The following is a 20,321-nucleotide window of genomic DNA, read 5'->3' as shown; positions in this document are numbered from 1 at the left end:
TTAAATTTAATTTACACATATGTTATTTTGATAATAGAAATTAAGGCATGGACTCCATAGTTCTAGAGCCTTCTGTTATCGTGTAATATATAAATTACCCAGCTCATATTGTTTTTGCACTGTAATTGACTTCGTTAAAATTACCCAAGTTTTTGCTCCGCTGTTTCATAGAGTTCCGAGTAAAACGTATAAAACGACTGATGTCAATAATAAAGCTATGCATTATAATACGATGGAATTTTATAATTATCATTCAGAATAAATTGAACGTAGGCAATGAGGTCTCTAATACATATTTAGTTTTCCTAACATATAAACCTGGTGGTTTATATTTGCACTGCTTCACTGTATTTATATTATGTATTTTAAATTAATAGGTTTATAATTATAATAGTTTAGTAGATTAGTACCTGAAAGAGAATAAGTAAGTATCATTATATGCGGAGGATCCCGATTTTTGGCCAAATTATTAACTGCGGTAATAACAGCTATAATATAACTGTAGCTACCTCCTTTAACCGATTTTTATTTTTTTCTCTCAGGTTGGTGCCATTGAAGTTTGTTGACGATCTGTTGAAGATCTTCTAAAATGTTTGTAGACTTTCAACTTTATATTAGTAGTACCTATTAGTAGTAGTCCGTAAATAACAAAATAGATTTTTATTGTGTAATAATTGTAAATGGGGACAGCGCTCTATCTTGTAATCTATCAGGTTTTTTTTTTCAATTATTCAATAAATTTAATGTCGCATGTAATTCTTTTAATTGCTACGGGTAATTATTATGGCCATGGAATAGTATGATCATAGCTCGTGATCAAAGGTAAGTATTTGTTTCTGACAAAAGCTGCACAAAATAACACTATATTCATTATGTTTTTAATTGCAGATAAACTACTCAATACGACGTAAAAAGATGATTATAAAAACCGCAATAAATCCTTTGGGCCTATAATTTTATGATAATATCAAAACAAGGAGCATTAATTAAATTTTATGCATGCTATATCTCAGTGTAGGAGGTGGTATGGATCTCTGTAGGACAACATTCTATTTAAGGTCTAAGGATAATATATATATATAATAATAGGTGGGCACAATAAAAATTGAATACTCGTTAACACTAATTTTACAAAAAGCTAATTTATAGTTTCGTTTAACAATACGTCGTAGCAAGCTATTATGTCCATGTAAGACTTTACGATCGACCGCGTTTACGTTGTGATCTTTACTAAGGGTTTATAAAATAATGAAGCTATTCTCACCTTTCGCGCTGGTCACGGGTGTCAACAGCTGCGGTTCGTCTCGGACTGCCCTCGTACTTGTGCTCACGGCCATAGATGCTGGGCGCGAAAGGGTCCTCGCCGAGGTAGTAGCGGTGCGGAGGCGCGGGGGGCGCCAGCTCGCCGCCGTATTGCTTGTACGTGCGTGACGAGTGCTCCGGCGACGGCGTCCGAGAACTGCGCCACCGACTCTTCCGCTCCGAAGACGCAGAGCGAATCTTCCCCACTAGCTTCCTTATCGAGTTACCGATCGCCGAACCGACCGATTTCCGCACGGGTGAGGGTCGCTTGCCGTTATCAGCGAAGCGAGTTTTTTGATTTTGCTTCCTCTCATCCCTGTCACGCCGGCGCGGCGGTGTCCGTTCTCTATCTGCACTACCTCTACGGTCTCTCGGAGGAGAATAGTCTGGGGGAGGCTCTACGGCGCCCTCGTCGCGACTGTCTCTCGAACGGCCCGAATTATCATTCCGTGATGAGCTTCTGTAGCCACTGTCGTACCGGTGGTCCTCAGACATTATTTTCTTAGTATGACGTTTCCTTTCAGGGGCCTTCGGTGGCCGATAATCGTCTTCGACCGATGGCTCGCGGAATGATCTCTCGGTTTCTAGTGGCCTAAACGGGGATCCACGTGGCGGGCTGTGCATAGTCGACGATGAAACGTAGGCGGAGTCGTCTCGCGAAGGCGGATTACGTCGACCGATCGGCGATGACCTTCCTTGGGGCGAGTCTCGTTTGTACACATGCTTAGGAGAGGAGTCGTTTAGCCGGTCGTTACTGGTGTACGGAGATCGCACAACAGGTGGCGATGGGGACGAGCTTCGCGGCTCAGGCATTCTCGGCTTGGTGGCACGGCGCTGAGACCAATCTGCCACACCTTTAAAATAGCCCCCTGTTCTATTTCCCGCTACAACAGGACGCTCGTCAGATGGTGTCGAAGACTTTGTTTTGCGAAGAACTCGATCTCCGTAGACTGGTGGAGGTGGGACTGAGGAGGAAGTTTTGCCGTAGTATCCTTCGTCATCGGCTTTCTTAGGGTAGTATCCTGGTTCGGGGCGCCGTCCTATTTCTTCAGCTATAGAATCATGGGAAGAGGGAGATTCGCTGCCAAAGTGATTCTCGAGCCACTTGGACGTTTCCTTCTTCCGCGTTTCCTCTTCAATGTCAAAGTTGATTGGTCGTTTCGCGTATTCTTTTTCGAGTTCTGAAAAGGAGCAGCACGTTAGTATTTGAGCGAAGGTACGTGCGCACGCGCGGGGCTCCGCGGTGGAGTGAACTGTGAAGCCGCACCTCACATCCTCACACATGGTATGGCGTAATCGTAAGTCAATAAGTTTGGCAAACCGGCTGAAGGTCAATGCGAGATGCAAACAGTCGAGACATTTTACTGAACCTGCGCGCAAGACAGTGCGGTAATTCATGGGCTGCTGTATGAATTAATTTCTAGGTCACTGTACTGAGCTTGTACTATGACGAAGTAGGTACCTATCTGTTACCTGTTTGTACATAAATATCAATCATTTTATTTGTATCCTTGACCCTTAAAGAAATAATTACCTACTGTTAATATAATTATTTTCATTTCACGTAGCCCTCAATGTTAACTTACTTCCTAAATATAAATGGTACTCTTCATATTTAATTCTTATAGCAAAATGCAATATTCTCTAGCAAGCCATTTTTGGGGTTTCGTACCCGAGGGGTGCTAGCAAGAGTAACGACCCTATTACTAAGCCTCCGCTGTTCGTCCATCTGTCCGTCCGGCTGTCAGAATGGGCTCATAAACCGTAATAAGTAGAGAGGTAAAATTTTCACAGAGTGTGTATTTCTATTGTATATAACAACAATTAATAAAGATTGTAAAACGGTTGCCATGTATTTTAAAACGCGGGTCCGACTCGCACTTGATCGGTTTTTAGGGTTCCGTACCTCAAAAGGAAAAACGGAACCCTTATAGGATCACTTTGTTGTCTGTCTGTCTGTCTGTCGGTCTGTCAAGAAACCTAGAGGGTACTTCCCGTTGACCTAGAATCATGAAATTTGGCAGGTAGGTGGGTCTTATAGCTGGCTTTAGGGGAAAAATCTGAAAACCGTGAATTTGTGGTTACATCACACACAAAAAAATTAAATTGTGGTCGTAAACTAATAATTAGTAAGTATTTTTAATTTTCGAAGTAAGATAACTATATCAAGTGGGGTATCATATGAAAGGGCTTCACTTGTACATTCTAAAACAGATTTTTATTTATTTTTAAGTATAATGGTTTTTGATTTATCAAGCAAAATGTCGATAAAATACGATTGTAATACGGAACCCTCAGTGCGCGAGTCTGACTCGAACTTGACCGGTTTTTTCTTTTCATGTGTAAAAATAAGGAAAATTAAGCACACTGACGATAATTTACTAGTAAGTTTAAATATCTCAGCTAAGTATGAGTAGAGACGTGTGGACTTTTAATATTATATATTAAAAAGATTAAAAACTAAATAATGTTCAGTAATAAGATTACGGAATCAACTTTAATTTTTTAAATGAATTTCCTATTTATGCAATATTTTAATGCTTACAAAATAAACATGTTATTTTTAGGGGCATTTCAACACACGTTTGACCCAAAACATGCATCTTCGGAGCCGTCATACGAATTAATTACGCAAAAAGTAATTAAGACTTGAATTATGGTAAATCCACAATCTAATGTCCTCTCATTTCCGTTAATAGCGATATGTAACCGTTAACCGGTATTAGAAACCAAACACAGGCAACAGTTTCAAAACGTAGGTAAGTAGGTACCACAGATAAGGTACAGTACCCGACAGGTCGAGAAGGCAAACGGGGAGGGAGCGCCTCGCACACAGCCCCCGCGCTAAACCTGTGCGGGCGAGTGCGGGTCACGTGCGGGTATGCGAGGCGTCCCCCTGTCTCATACCCCGATAGCCATCTCAACCTGTTGCGGATTATACATATCTACCTACATTTTTTTTAAATATTTTATTAAACCTATAATTTTTGGTATAATTATGTTAAAATATCTTGAACACTTAGCTAAGCTACCGGAACTGGAGCAATTGATGTAACACCTATTAAAAAGAAAAATCTACCTAGCCATCGTTAACTTCAAGATTATGCCCGCAACTTCGAAAGTTTAGTTCTTCTTACATATAGAGCATATAGACAGACAGACTAACGCATTTATAAGATTAGTAAGGATTAAGTTATTTTGCTCGTTGTCACATCTAGTGAAAATATAGGTGAATAATTACTTATGACTGCAGTTTCGATAGTTCGTTAAAATAAATCATTAAAAAATCATTTATAAAAAAAAACATCATTGTGTAATTTAAACACGTAACATAAGTAGGTACAGAGCTACATACACTAAAGCACCTGAGATAAAATGCTAATGGCATAATTTTATTCAATGCATGTTTTTATCTGAGCGGTATTTCCAAGTGCATAGGAATACGAACGCATAAAAGACCAATTAGGTACCATAATATGAATTTGACCTACGAATAACTCGTTGAATATTAAAAAACTAATATACGGGAAAAAATAAACCTAGGGTTTTATTATGATGCCTATAACTAATAGGTCTATGATCAACGAAATAAATAAAACACTTGTCCTGACTGAGTGATCTATCAACGCACGCTATGGTATTATTATACAAATTACAATATTATTATATTGTAATTGATCACTTGATCAATTGAAAGTAGCAACCGCCGAGTTTCTTGCTGGTTCTTCTCGGTAGGAACGGCATTCCGAACCAGCGGTCAATTAAACAAGTTGACGATTCAAAAGCACTTGTAAAAGTTTACTTGAATAAAAATATTCAATTCTATTTTATTCTATTCTATTCAGACCGCTCGCTGCATGGTGCTGCTAATCATAACAAGCATGGTCTTAACCATCTTGAATATAATATTTGTACTTACAAATTAGATAGCTACAAAAATCATTGAGAAACTTAGCTTTCGCTATATCGAATGTCTGTGCCAAATTCACATTTGCTAAATGTTGAAAATTAACAAACATTACACTATCTTCACAATACTATTTATTACACCACATTGTTACACAATATCTATCAAGCACAATAATATGTACCTATTTACCTACGTCTAAGTATATAAAAGGAAAAGCTGACTGACTGACTGATTTATCTACTCAAACAGTTCAAACACACACACCACTCAAACTACTGAACGTATCGGGCTGAAATTTGGCATGCAGATAGCTATTATGACGTAGACATCCGCTAACGAAGGGTTTTTTTCCTTTAATTCAACCCCTAAGGTAAAATATGGGTTTGAAATTTGTGTACACATTTGTGTTTAAACATATTTAACATTCTTTTTTCATTTAACCTTACCTACCTCTAATGCAGTTAGGTATGAGCTCTACATTCTACAGAAGTTCTAATTATCACTGTTAACTTAAAACATAAGTAGAAATCACTTCGTTTCTTGTATTGCCGAATTAAAAAAACTTCGTTATAAATGTAAACTTTTTACAAGCACTATTTGTCCGAAAATTTAGAGAAAGTGATTCTAAACTTTATTTAAAGACAATTCTCAACGTTTTCCAGAGCGCAAACCGAACACGTCTAGCGCACAAGCCAAGATGTATTTTGCCACAAAGTTGGCTAATTGGGCATGTTAAGTGACCTCAGCCTCCGCGTAGGCTCAACGATGCCATATACGGTGGTTGACGGACACAGTTTGACCACGTATAAACTTTTAGACCATTAGGAAAACTTGTTTCAAAATTTACTGGCTGACAATTTTCTCGGGAACGAAAAACTTTGACTCACGATATCTCTGGGATGAAAATTTGCTAAAGAAAAGTTAACCAGAAAATATATTTCGATTTACTTTTTACTTTCTTGTTTGAGTGGAAAATCGATTTTTCCAATTACTTAGTTTTAAATTAATTTAGTTATAGAGATATTACGACAAGAAGTCGATATTTGGGATTACCAGTTAGGTTATCCCGATAACCTAACTGGTAATCCCAAAATGATGGTAATGTGTGGTAAAGCTTTAAAAAATAAGCGTTTTTCTTCTTCTTCTTCTTCTTCTTCTTCTTCTTCATATTTCCTAGTTGTGTAGGTACAGTCTCTGTAGGTAAATACTTACTACGTCTCGTATTATTTTTAAAATTCTTAATTTTCGATACGATAATAATGATGAGTTAATCATCGAATTAGTAATGGACCTACCCATGTATGAAAATCTAAAATGAGATACAAATTTACTTTTAAAGTCTTAAATTGTTAATAAGTTAAGGGGTTTCATAACAAAAGGACCTTTAGACAAAAGTGCAGTTGTACAGGAAGGGCAAAAATGTGAATCAAACTAAAACTAGCTAATATACAGTCGATATTTTATTTTTTGAATATGTTACCTATTTTCTAGGCAAATAAATACAAAAACTATGTTATGGAGTTTGTTTTGTTCTATCTATTGCAGCAAAAATTAAAAGTGGTGGTGGTGGAAGGACAAACCAACAAACCAACCAACCAATAAACCACTAAACCAACAAACCAACAAACAAACACACTTTCGCATTTATAATAAGGGTACTGATAGCATAAGTACCTATTATTTGCGTAGATATACGCCGTTTGTGAAGAAGCCTTCGATGTATTTAAATACACAGTAGGTAGGTACAATATACATATTTTGTCCTCCCTAAGGTACCATTTATTACAATCTACACATATCTTATTTATAATACGTTAATACGTTAAAAGTACACTAATCAATCATTATTGTCTTTGACTCTTTGTACATAACCCAGCATTGTCCCACAAGGTCGAAATATGTAACGCCGCATTAACTAGACAACAATTATGGTAAATGCAAAATAGCTTGCATGTCCGTCACATTATGCATATTTTTATCCTAGCATACAAGGCCCTTTATTTTATTACCTGTTTAAATGCAGCATACTCATTTTTTTATTATATTACAAAGTAATAATTTTAAAATTAGACCTAGAACTCTAAAAAAGAATATTAGGTCTAAACACCACTACGAGTATTTATACATATATGTATTTTATAAGACTTTGTCCTAAGCCGAAATGGCTGGATATAGATTTCATATTTGGAGGGTGTGTTTAATTTTTAAAATATTTTGGAAAATTTGGAAAGGGGTTCAAAAAGAGGGTAATTTTTTTCTAACAAAGCGCCATCATTTCGCTTACTTTTGAAAGTAGACTCACGAATTAAAATAAATATCTACACCTGTTTCAGTATTTTCAGAAATGTTCAAACTGAAAGATCGGGGTCAGTTTTGCATCAAAAATAAGGAGAACTGTGATATAATAATTATGACTAGAAACGCTAGGTTTTGGACTTTTACAAGTTGTCTGTGAAGCGACTAAGTAAGTAAGTATGAAATTCCAACATAATAATCGTTCGTATTTCTTTTTGTTCAAAGCTTTTTCTAACCGTCACAATATTGAATCATGCCCATATTTGTCCACCTGATATACCTAATACAACAACTACAATAATGCGTATTAATAATATTATTATCTAATTTATGCGAGCATATTCTCGACGAGTTACTGTTTATGGGGATACTGCATTAGCTTTAGTGAGCAGGTATCGGATTCCACTCTATATTTGTTATCCTTTGAGCTTTTAAATCTAGACAAAAGATTAGATAATATTTAAGTTTATAGGTACGATTGAATTAATTCTGTTCTGTGTGTTATACAGATAGGTACTAATCTGTACATATAAAGGACTAAAAATTACAGTCCTGACTGAATGATCTGTCAGTACGTGTTTCAGGATTTTTAAAAATTCAACCTTCAAGAGGGTTAAACGACGGGGGACAAAAGTTCGTCATTTTTAACCGACTTCCAAAAAAGAGGTGGTTCTTCAATTCATAATACTTATTATTTCAATAAGATATAATATTTGGCTTTCGGGAAAAAATGAAGACATCCCTTGGCCGATTTTCAAAAATTCCACTCCAGAATCGGGGCGAGTCTTCTAGTAGTAATAATAATATTAGTAGGTAGGTAGTTAGGTAGGTAAGGTAGGTAATATTAGTAGGTACCATAGATAACATGGTAGGTACCTACATATCAAGGTCAAGAAAGTAGAATTAGAGTGCTAGAAAACAAAAATAACGAACTCCAAAACAAAAATAAGAACCTAGAACTTCGAGTAGTCTGCGTTGAGACCCAGATGCAGGAAATGGAACAAAAAGCACTTTTGAATTCCTTGGAAATATCTGGACTACCTGAAGTGGCTATACAAAAACCCCTGGAAACTATGAAATCTATTGCCACTAAGCTTAAGGTGGCCATAGACAATGTAAAATCCACCCGCTGCATGCCAATCCGTAAAGATAACCCGTGTTCCCTTCTCGTGGAATTACATACGATAAAGTCCCGCGAACATTGGATTTCCGCGGCAAAGCAGGTGACTCCTACAGTTGGTGACATTGTACCCAATGCATTACACGAAGTGGCTAAAAATCCAGTTTTTATTCGTGAAGCCCTAACACCGCATAATAAAATGTTGTTGTATAACGCGAAAAAAAATCTACGTCCAACATATGAATTTATCTGGTGTAAAAATGGTAAAGTTTTTGCAAGGAAAACAAAGGAAAGTAAAGTGCATTTAATTAGATCCATGTCGGATATTGAATCCCTAACCAAATAACGTGAGTACCTACCTACCTACCTGCACTTATTTTTATATTATAAATATTGAGTTATTCAAGTATTACATTATTTTCATATAAATTGTAATGGATAGTAATTATATACAATCACCTGAAATAACTGAATACTTTGATTGTTTAAATTGCAACAACTTTATCAAAAAACTCCCGAATTGTCACATTAATCTCTTAGCTATACATATTAATATACGTTCAATAACAAAAAACTACGCTAAGTTGCTGCATCTAATAGAAATAAGTTTACATCCCATCGATATAATAATATTAACCGAAGTAGGTATAGCACTGAATGTCTGTCATTTGTTCAACATTCCTGGCTATAAAATGCATTCACAACTGCGACAGAATAGAAAAGGCGGAGGTGTTATCGTATATATAAGGAACTATTTAAAATTTACTTATATGACTTATAGTTCACAAACATTTGAGTCGATAATTGGTTCTATTAAAACACCGTGTAATACAGTAATCGCCTTGTGTGCAATTTATAGACCTCCATCTTATAATAAGCAGCTGTTTATTAATGAATTGTCACTATTATTAAATAACTTACAGCACTTTGTCAACATTATAGTTATTTGAGATATGAACATAGACCTGAAATTGTCATCCGTAATGAGAGATAAGTACTTAAACCTACTGGCGGAGCAGGGTCTGAAGTGTGGTATTAGTGATTATACACGTATTGAAAAAAGATTAAGTTTAACTACAAAATCGTGCATTGATCACATTTTTGTGCGCTCCCACACGGCGGACCCTTGCACGGCTGCGGTCGATACGGTACTGGCGGATCATCGCCTGACCATAATAGCACTATGCAATATTCACGAATCAAGGTCACTTAACTTTACTGTAAGCAAGCAAATACCTATTTATGACCCAGTGATATTAGGCGAGGAATTATGTGTGGATTGGTCTCATATTGACAATATGCAGTCTCCGCAGCAAATGTATACTTTCATTTCTGATACTTTTAATAATGCTTATTCAAAGGCAAAGAGAAGTATTAGTATAAATTCAAAACTACATTGCCAGGCGCCATGGATAAATAAAAAAATCATTAATTTGAGTAATAAGCGAGATGAACTGTTTCATAAATGGAAGAAAGATCAAAATAACGTATTGTTAAGATTAGAATACAATAGGAAAAGAAATAAGGTAAATAAAATAACTGAATACTATAGAAATTTATACTATAAAAAGAAAATAATTAAAAATTTTAATAATTCAAGAAAATTGTGGCAATTACTAAATGATATCGCTGGAAGGATAATAAGATCAATTGATGAGGTTGTGTTAAATGCTTTTAAATCGCTCAGTCGTGTACCACAACAAATTGCAGACAACTTTGCGACCAACTTTGACACTACCGTGAAAAATATATTGCCGAATTGCAACCAGAACTTATTAAATCTTGGTCAAAACAACACGATACAATCTAATTGTAGCATGTATTTTAGGAAGGCAACGCCGGATAGTGTCTATAAATTAATAAATAGGTTTCGTATTGATAAAGCCCCAGGATTTGATTGTGTTAGAATGAGAGACATCAAGGGTTTTGCTAATATAATTTCAGAACCTTTAGCTAAGTTTATAAATGCCTGTATTGAAACTGAGTCCTATCCTGATGAACTTAAAGTAGGTTGTGTAAGACCAGTACACAAGAAAGGTAAATATGATGACATAAATAATTATAGGCCAATCACTTTAACATCTTCCATTGATAAAATAGTAGAAAAATATATCTGTAATCAAATACATGAGTTCTATCAAAAAAATGATATTTTAAGCTCTAGCCAATTTGGTTTTAGGCCCGGTAAGAATACGACAATGTTATTGTCAGACTTTACAGATCAAGTTAATTCATGGATGAACCAAAAACTACATGTTCTGGCTTTATTTATTGATTTTTCTCGTGCATTTGACACATTAGATCACAACAAGCTTATTACAAGATTAGAAAACTCAGGTATACGGGGATCTCTTTTAAATTGGTGTAAAAACTATCTGAGTAATAGAAGCTACCGCGTTAGGATCTGTGACAGCTATAGCGCACCAATCACAGTAACTGAGGGCACAGCTCAAGGTTCCGTGCTTGGACCATTGCATTTTATAACTTATGTGAATGATATGAATAAGATATTTAGACACTGTACTACGTACCAATATTATGCTGATGATACATGCATGCTTGTAGCAGCTAAAGATGTCAATGATGCCTTGCTAATGCTACAGGAAGACTTTGATAATTTAAATAAATGGTGTCATGACAGTGGTTTAATATTAAACTCTCAAAAGACAAAATTAGTCCACATACATTCACCAAATTTAAAAGCTAATAGCATGTTAAAACATAAACTTATTGCGCATAATCATAACTGTTTGCACCAACCACATAGCAACTGTAATTGTCCCACTATTGAAATAGTTAACTCGCATAAATACTTAGGATTAATAATTGACCATAAGTTCAACTGGCATGAGCACATAAAGCATGTCTGTGATAAGCTCAGAGCATTCTTGGCAAACTTATTTATAATTAGAAAGAGGTTAAATTTTAAAGTCAAATTGATGCTGTACAATGCTCTTGCCGACTCCATAATTGCTTATGGGTTGAGTAGCTATGGTCGAACCGACAAGTCGCACTTACAACATGTTTATCAGTTGCAACTAAGGATTTTAAAAACCATTGTTCCTCTAAATATTAAACTACTTGCAAAAAATAATGAAAATCTTATATTTAAGTATTGTAAAGAGATTAATATTTATGACAAAGTTCAATTTACGATCCTGAAAGAACAATTTTTTAATTTAGCCATGCAAAAGGAAGTTATTAACAAAATTCAGACACGCAAAGTAACTCAAAAAAAACTAGTTACCATCTCTGCAAAAAATAAATATGGTGAGCGCACCAGCGCGTACATGATCCCTCGCCTAATAAATAGTTTAGATAATACTTTTAGGTCAGGACTAACCGAATTTAACTTTAAACACAAGTTAAAATCATACTTTCAAAACAAATATTAACAAATCCCATTTTTGAAAAATTAAATATAACAAATTATTATCATGTAACGCTCCCTAGTGCTAGTGCTTCTATACATAATGTATATATTATTTATGGAAGCACTATACCCAAAATCGATTAATGGACGGAATGATAAGCAACATACTAAACCTTAGTGGTTTTTTTGTTGTGTTAAAAGTATTTGTAAAATGTTCAATATTTGATAGTTAATAAAAAAATAAAAAAATAAAAAAAAATATATTCAACACGGCAAAATAAACCCCCTTTTTCCTCAAACTAATCGAAGTTTCTATTTCAATTTCAATTTATTTATTAAATCGGACAACAATTGATCCATTATGATATTGATTATATGAGTAGGAAGAGGTACGTAAGTACGACAACTATATTTTATAGTCTACTCTCAAAACCGATGAGTTAATGAGCCTCCATTTGCAACATTTTTTTTACTTACAGAGAAACTTGATTAATTAATAAATTAAGGCCAAATAAAACTATGCGGAAAGGTCGACTAGCCGGACTAGCCTATAAACCCAAGTCACAAGTTAATCACCTAACTTATAAGAGCATGTCATTATCATGCAACGAATACCTTAAGATGAGGAATGTCGGTTAAATGATTGTTTAACTTATCTAATTGCAGGTATTCTGTCCCTTCTGTGTCAAGGTAAGGGCTCATCTCAGCAAATCTATTTATATTTTATGATATCGAGGACGGTACTAACTAGTAACATTGATTAAAAAATAAAACTATTAAGTATACCTACTTTAAAGCAAGTAGCCTAATAGTACGCGACATGTCGAAATAGCAATCGAGGTTTGAGGCGAGGGGGACACCCCGCACGTCACCTGCGCTATCCCACACCGGGTTAGCACGGGGGCTGTGCGGGCGTGCGGATTGTCCCCATCCCGATTACTATCCCGTCCTGTCGAGTTCTTTAAGTACCTAGTAACTAGTAAGCACCATCAAATTGATGAAAATTATTTTAATATCATCGCATTAATTTCTAGCAAGTACCTTAACCGTACCGTGCTCCTAAATTAAAAAAAATATATTACTTTATACTTCCAAATTAATAATATTAATAATATAATTAAATTAAAACGCTTGTGTTCTAGCCTTAATATTATTATTTTTCCTAGCGCTATCTATTGGAATACTCACATACCACGTAGCAAATGGTAAAGACTCCATTCACCTAGTACTTTTATTTTTGCCAGTTACGCCATCTAGTGTCGAGTAGTCAAGGTAACTTTAGTTTCAAAACTTACCACTTTGTCTTAGACGGCGCTGTCGACGCATCCTCACAGATAAACTCTCCCAGTCGTCATCCATGTTCGGCTGGCCCTCTTTTTCAACTAGAACAAGATTTTTTTATTTTAAAAACCCTTACAGAATAAAATAATGTAAAAACGTACCTATGTGAAGCAAATCTGTTTTTTTTTGCCGTAATAACAACTATAATACACGTCAGGTCGAGATGGCAATCGGGACATTAGGCAAGGACTCCCCGCACACCCGCACTTCACCCGCGCTCGCCCGCACCGGGTTAGCGCGTGGGCTGTGCGGATGTGCAGGGCGTCCCTACCCAGATTGCCATTTCGACCTATCCTACTATAGGTACCTAGCTACTTAGGTAAGTACCTACTTAAAAAAATATTATTGTTATAAAATATTCCTGCTTTCCTACCTTCTTCAGTTCTGGTCTTTGAGTGTACTTGTGTTGCAACTCGCAATCCTCCCGCCATGAGATCGGTGGACTTTTCTAGATCAACTCTTTTTCGTCGCTCCGTGCCACCAGTTTCCTCTACTAGACTCGCGTCACTTGCTAACGATTTTGCCTGGTAAAAAAAAAGAACATTAGGGAAAGCCAATGAAATAATCGACAATGTATATCATATATAAAACATAATACTTATCAACGATTTCTTAGTTTTAAAAACTAAATGGGAAGGAGTTTAAAATATTACTTAATAATTTTTTTGGAACTATTGCCACATGAGTAAAAATCTATGGCTGTATTGCACTGACATTCTATTGAATTTCTAAGAGGACATCAGTACCCTTATTCTAAATACGAAAGTGTGTTTGTTTGTTGGTTTGTCCTTTAATCACGTCGCAACTGTGCAACGGATTGACGTGATTTTTTTGCATATAAGTATAGATATAAGACCTGGAGAGTGACATAGGCTAATTTTTATCCCGGAAAATCAAAGAGTTCCTACGGGATTTTTAAAAAACCTAATTCCACGCGGATGAAGTCGCGGGCATTAGCTAGTTATGTATAGTTCAAATTTGACATAATGTTCAGTGTAGAATTGAAAGAGTTGTAAACTCACCTCGTATTTAGACAGTTCTTCGTCACAGAGTTGTTCTTGCTCCTTTGTGTGACGCGTTTCGGTCACAATCGTACCGTCCGGCCGCAAGGCTCGTAACTCGTCCTACGAATAACAACAAAAAAAACTCAAAACTATTCTTAATTATTGCAAATAATAATACTTATTTAACTTAATAAGTATAAAAACGACAACAGCGAGTCGCAGGGAGCCGATGGATGCAGGCGGCGCCAGACCGTGGCGTATGGAAGTCCCTACGAGAGAGCTATGTACAACAATAGACGTCTATCGGTTGTTGTTGTAGATGATGATGATGATGATGAATAAGTATAAGTATAACAAAAATGACCTGACTCACTAAGTAATTCATCAAGGCCCTGATGAATCAGTGAAATTTTGCAAACCTTCTTAAGGGCTAAGAAATAATATTGCGACTTTATCGAAGTTCCCACGGGAGCGAAGCTGTGTGTGTCTCGCTAATCGCACTTGCAAATAATTATAAATGTGCCTTATCTTAGGTGCAGTGAATTACTTTAATCTTTATGCTATGTATTACATTTACCCAACGTTCTACATATTACACCCATGTCTGTGCATTTACCCCACCGAGGAGAAAATTTACCCAATGAAAAAGCCCACATTTGCAACGATCTACGTAGGAGAACTCTGTTCCATTAATCCATCGTGATCGCTTTAATATCACATGAATCCTCACAGTACAGTGTACATCTGTTGTTGATCAAATTGAAGTTACCTAATTGCAAAAGGCAAAATAATGAAAACCGTATACCGTATCATCAGTAGTGACAGTGGTGTTGTAAGCGACTGTGTCCTTCACGAGCTTGGGACCGCGTGGCACTAGCGCCAGCTGCTGCTCCGTCTGCACCTTCAGAGCATCTCGAATGTCCTCCTCCTTCGTCTCGTTCACCGCTGTTATAAGAGCCTGCAACAAAGAAAGAGTACTTTTAGAAAAGCTGTAAAATATTCCTTTCTGTTGAACGTTAAAGACCTACAAACCTTTGGAAAAGCGAATTGGGGTGATGTGGAATAAAATGTGGTGTGTGGAAGGTTCTTCACTACAGAGCACGGGTCTCTGATCGGAATGAAAAAGTTTAGGCTATAGTATATCACGCTGACCAAGTGCAGATTTTATCAAGCTTCACACATCTTTTGAGAACATTATGGAGAACTCTCAGGCATGCAGATGTCTTCACGATATAAAGTTCGTGAGTTCTTATGTATGTAGGTAATTTCTGTTTCTATGTCGTCAAAAGCAAACAAACAAAAGCCAGGTTTTTTGGGCCTTAGTTATACCTACCTAGAAACTCGTGTTTGAAATTGCTTTTACCAAGAAATTGGGAATTGGCTAATTCCTAAATATTCGTTGTTCTGTGCTTTTATTGAATAGCGAGAAAGCAAAAGGTATTTCTAATCAAATTAAGAATTATTACTTCCTACTTCCATGGTACCTAACTATAATCTTATTTAGTAGAATCTACTAAATAAGATTATAGTTAGGTACCTACCATGGTCTACTTAGTAGATGATAAAATGACACCAATGAGACAAAACGGATGAAATGAAACGCAATGAGAGCAAGAAGCAATAAAACATGAATAAAACTTATGTCAAATAATTATTGTCAAACTAACAAGTCACTATGGAAGTCACTATTTTAGGTTAGGCAGGTTTGTTTAACAATGACCGACAATGTTTTTTATAAGAACGCCGCAAAATACTGGGCTAATATACCAGCAACAATAGATGGAGTACTCGGGGGCTACGGTCACATCACGGACGTTGACATCGACGGGTCAAAACTATTTCTAAACCAGATACTATTGTCACATAATAATGATCCACCGGGTACGAATCTGGCCTTGGACTGCGGCGCAGGTATCGGAAGAGTGAGCAAAAACCTTTTAATGCCTTATTTTCAAAAGGTTGATTTAGTGGAACAAGACGGAAAGTTCATTAACACTGCCAAAAAACTAATCGGTGCTAACAATGCTAAATTAGGAACACTGTACCAAATCGCACTTCAGGATTTCAAACCGCAAAAGGAATATGATGTCATTTGGTGCCAGTGGGTACTTGGGCACTTGGACGATTACGATTTAATTTCCTTTTTAGAAAGATGTAGTAAAGCTCTAGCGAAGAACGGGGTTATTGTCATTAAAGAAAATATGGCTTCCTCTGAAGAAATAGAATACGACGAGGTTGATTCCTCTGTGGCGCGTCCTCGTAAATTAATGGAACTAATTTTCAAAGAGGCAAACCTTCGTGTTATAAAGTCTGACTTACAAAATGGTTTCCCGGAAGATATTTATTCTGTTCACATGATCGCTCTTGTGCCCAATAAATAAATAAAATAAAATATTTACAGTAATTTCTTGTGTATTAAAATGACAGGTCTAAATCGAATGCTCTCCTTTTTCGCAGGGAGCATTATGGAAGATGAAAGGAATAGCAATACATTTAGACATGTTTACAGTAATTATTTTAGTTCGTTTTAGAGATTGTGTACAACAGACTTAGCTACATTTGTAAGACGACTAAATCCTATTACCTATAATTTATATCATTATTTTCTTTTTAACCGAGTTCAAAAAAAGGAGGAGGTTCTAATTCGTCGGAATGTTTTATTGTAGACGTTCAAGATAAATGTTTCTCAACTGTTCATCGGGTTATCCTTATTCAATTTGAAGCTTACGTGCATCAATGTTGTGATTAGGTCTAACTTAACGGTTTACAGGAATGTTCTCTACATCACATACTGAATGAAGCTTATCTATGATGAAGTGCCTCGTGGGCAGAATTCGTGATTGTGCTGTTAATGTTGGATCTGGGACGTGCCAGCAGTTGTGATATTCGCCAGAGCATTCTCCGTTATAGTTGCGAAATTCTAGCAACAGGCGCGGCAGCCGCAGCGGGCTTGTGGAATTAGATTTACGTTTTTGCCGACCGTCTGCCCTTATTTCTCGGGAATGATCATTTTGGGATCCTTTAAGTACTTTAAAATCGTTAGGCTTATCTTTGCAACATTGTGGTTTTATATTTTTACCTAACTAAGGGTATAATTAGGCACAGTGGTCTGGAGGCACTATTAATATCTACCGTAGGCATTTTAGACTAATAACGTAATAACGAAAATAGTATAGTAAACTTCACAAGATTCCTATGAAATAGCCAAATTAAATAATAATATTATTTTCCGCGCAGAGGCGTAATCATTACCCATATTATAAATTTGAGTGTGTTGTGGTTTATGTTTCAATCATATTATCGTAACGGATGAACGAATCGACCGGCGTGTTTTTTTCATGAATAGACCTAGTCAAAGACGTAGGTAGTGACATAGGCTACATTTCATCCCGGAAAATCAAAGTTTCCACGCGATTTTAAACCTAAATCTACGCAGACGAAGTCGCGAGCATCATCTAGTGAATAGCAATTAACAGTGAGTTCATCTCATGGTCAAAGAAAGAACAGTTAGTGATTGGTATCTTACCGCTCCAGCATTATAGGGCGTCAGTCCATCTCGGGTAGTAATTTGACGGTACAGTTACGTACCGAAATCAATGCTCTTGAATCTTCAATGTTAGCTTAAATAAGTACTTACATTTCAATGGACAAAACGTACAATTTGGCTGTTATTAAATTTAAATTGCATGCATTATATGATACTAGCTGATGCCCGCGACTTCGTCCGCGTGGATTTAGGTTTTAAAAATCCCGTGGGAACTCATTGATTTTCCGAGATCAAAAGTAGCCTATGTCCTTCCCCGGGATGCAAGCTATCTCTGTACCAAATTTCATCAAAAACGGGTACACGGATGGGCCGTGAAAAGCTTGCAGACAGACACATTTGCTATTCCTACAGCTGTAATTTTCTTAATAGTGTAAATGATTATTCACCTAATTGATTGTTACTTACCTCGAATTAAAGTAGCTTGTATCTAAGCTCTATTTATTTAATAATAATAGTACGTATTTTATGACTATAGTTTGAGACCCTCAATAATAGAGGAGGCTTTTACCTCACACATTGATACATTGACTCTGACATTTCCCTTATTCAAACCTTTACCGAATCGAAATTCTCAAGTACAGTGGAATGACATAGAAAACGAAAATCAACATAAATCGTGTTCTTAGGTCGTGAGTTGTGACTTTGTGACTAAAATACATACAATGACATTCAAAGTTACATCACCTAATGAGTGCGGCTAAAAGATATTAAGAGGTTTCTGTTTAGATTTTAAAGAACTCATTGCGTTAGCCTTTATTGGTTAACAGAAAAACAGATATAATATGTATGTGGCGGTAGTATAGTGGTAAAAAAGTCGGCCTCCCTGGCGCAGGTTTAAGCGCTGTGGTCTTATTAGTGGGAGGTCCCGGGTTCGATTTCTGGCAGGGATTTGGAATTTTATAATTTCTAAATTTCTTGTCTGGTCTGGTGGGAGGTTTCAGCCGTGGCTAATTACCACCCCACCGGCAAGGCCGTGCCGCCAAGCGATTTAGCGTTCCGGTACGATGCCGTGTAGAAACCGAAAGGGCATGGGTTTATTAAAAACTGCCATACCTCTTCCTGATCAGCCCACTTCCATCTTAGACTGCATCGTCACTTACCACCAGGTGAGATTGCAGTTAAGGGCTAACTTGTATCTAAATAAAAATAAAAATAAAATTCGGGATGTCTTGGTCTCGGATAATGTAGCCAGATAGGTATATCTATTTGTAAAAGAATTTTCAGAATCGGATCATTATAGAATTACTCCTTACACTATTACATACGAACTTACAAATTTTACTTCTTCGTAATACTAATTATTATTAGTATAGAAAACAAAAAAAACATTGGATACAAATATTTATCTGATACTTATCTTTTTTGCCATAGATACTTGGTAGGTAGGTTTTTTTTAATTTATAATTTACGCTTGGCTGCAATCAGACCTGGTGGCAAGTGATGATGCAGCCTAAGATGGAGCGCGCTTGCCTAGAAGATGCCTATTCACTCTTGACTTGAACAAGTTTTATGTTGCAAAAATAATGTTCAAAGGTTAAGGACTCTGCCATTCATTTTTAACAATATACGTACCTAATTTGGGCTGTGTTTTGGTAATAGTTACTATATTTAGCTAATTTCCTGTCATTGTAAGTTTTGGAAAGTTCACGGCTTACGGCAGGTCAAGTGAAACTTTATGACAAATTGTTTTACCAAAACAATGCTCGCAAAATGCGTTCACGGGTAGGCTGTATTGTTTGTTTTAATTATAGCATAGAATAAGGTTACTTATCAATTACACGCTCAATTAAGTTACATACAAGAAACAAAAATTTATTTACTGACGTCACGGAAACGTAGTTGATACCTAAAGTCTTGGGAGGAATGACAGAAGTAGAGATGGAGTACACGAGTACAATGTGAAAAACACGTTAAATGCCTTAACATTTATGTAATACTTACATTATTAATTAAAGTAACTTGTGAAAAATCACATTTCGCATGGTCATCGACCAGAGGTAAGACGCTAAAGAGTACGAGCGAGAACTCGATTCATTTCGTGTTATAATTTAAAGAGAGAAAAACATCCAGTCCAATTAATGTAGCAAACGATTGTAAGTGCGAAAATTGAAAATCACTTTCCGTGAAGAAAAAATAATTCCACCGAATGAAAATTATTTAAAAGTAAAACCATTGCTACTTTGCTAAGGTAGGTACAAGGTTATTTTCTGCTAAGATTAGTAAAACAAATAAGAGCTGGCCAAAGAGTCGTAGCGCTAAAGGAAATAAAAAAGTAATTACTATCAATATATCCCTTCAAATGGAATTTATTTGTAGATATCTGTTAAAACTTGTTTTCTTTTATATTAATTAATAAATAATTAATTTATACATATTTTTTTAGAAAAGTAAAAGTAATGTCAAAGTATGCCGCTGAACCGGTTGTCACA

At 36.1% G+C, this 20,321-nt stretch overlaps 2 protein-coding genes across 8 annotated transcripts in view; one reads left to right on the top strand and one right to left on the bottom strand.

Moving 5' to 3' along the window:
• The window catches only part of chas (chascon), a 118,757-nt gene that overhangs the window by 5,283 nt on the left and 93,153 nt on the right, over positions 1-20,321 (bottom strand). For all 7 annotated transcript variants that reach the window (XM_034976411.2, XM_069503364.1, XM_069503363.1 and 4 more), the window contains 5 exons: positions 15,151-15,303; positions 14,364-14,465; positions 13,715-13,865; positions 13,296-13,382; positions 1,265-2,483 (listed from right to left, as the gene is read on the bottom strand). In XM_034976411.2, coding sequence (XP_034832302.1) covers positions 1,265-2,483; positions 13,296-13,382; positions 13,715-13,865; positions 14,364-14,465; positions 15,151-15,303 — 1,712 coding nt within the window. The remainder of the gene's footprint in view (positions 1-1,264; positions 2,484-13,295; positions 13,383-13,714; positions 13,866-14,363; positions 14,466-15,150; positions 15,304-20,321) is intronic.
• Positions 16,050-16,730, top strand: LOC117989107 (N-terminal Xaa-Pro-Lys N-methyltransferase 1-like). The gene has a single exon (XM_034976415.2). The coding sequence runs from the start codon at positions 16,061-16,063 to the stop codon at positions 16,724-16,726; it is 666 nt and encodes a 221-aa protein (XP_034832306.1). The 5' UTR covers positions 16,050-16,060; the 3' UTR covers positions 16,727-16,730.

This window comes from Maniola hyperantus, chromosome 15 (assembly GCF_902806685.2).
Source record: "Maniola hyperantus chromosome 15, iAphHyp1.2, whole genome shotgun sequence".
In the NCBI taxonomy this organism is placed as follows: Eukaryota; Metazoa; Arthropoda; class Insecta; order Lepidoptera; family Nymphalidae; genus Maniola; species Maniola hyperantus.
The sequence above is the reverse complement of the archived record's forward strand: the minus strand, read 5'-3'. Positions and strand labels throughout refer to the sequence as shown.

Coding starts and splice junctions, on each gene's coding strand:
- LOC117989107 (XM_034976415.2), top strand. CDS start 16,061: ATGACCGACAATGTTTTTTATAAGAACGCCGCAAAATACTGGGCTAAT.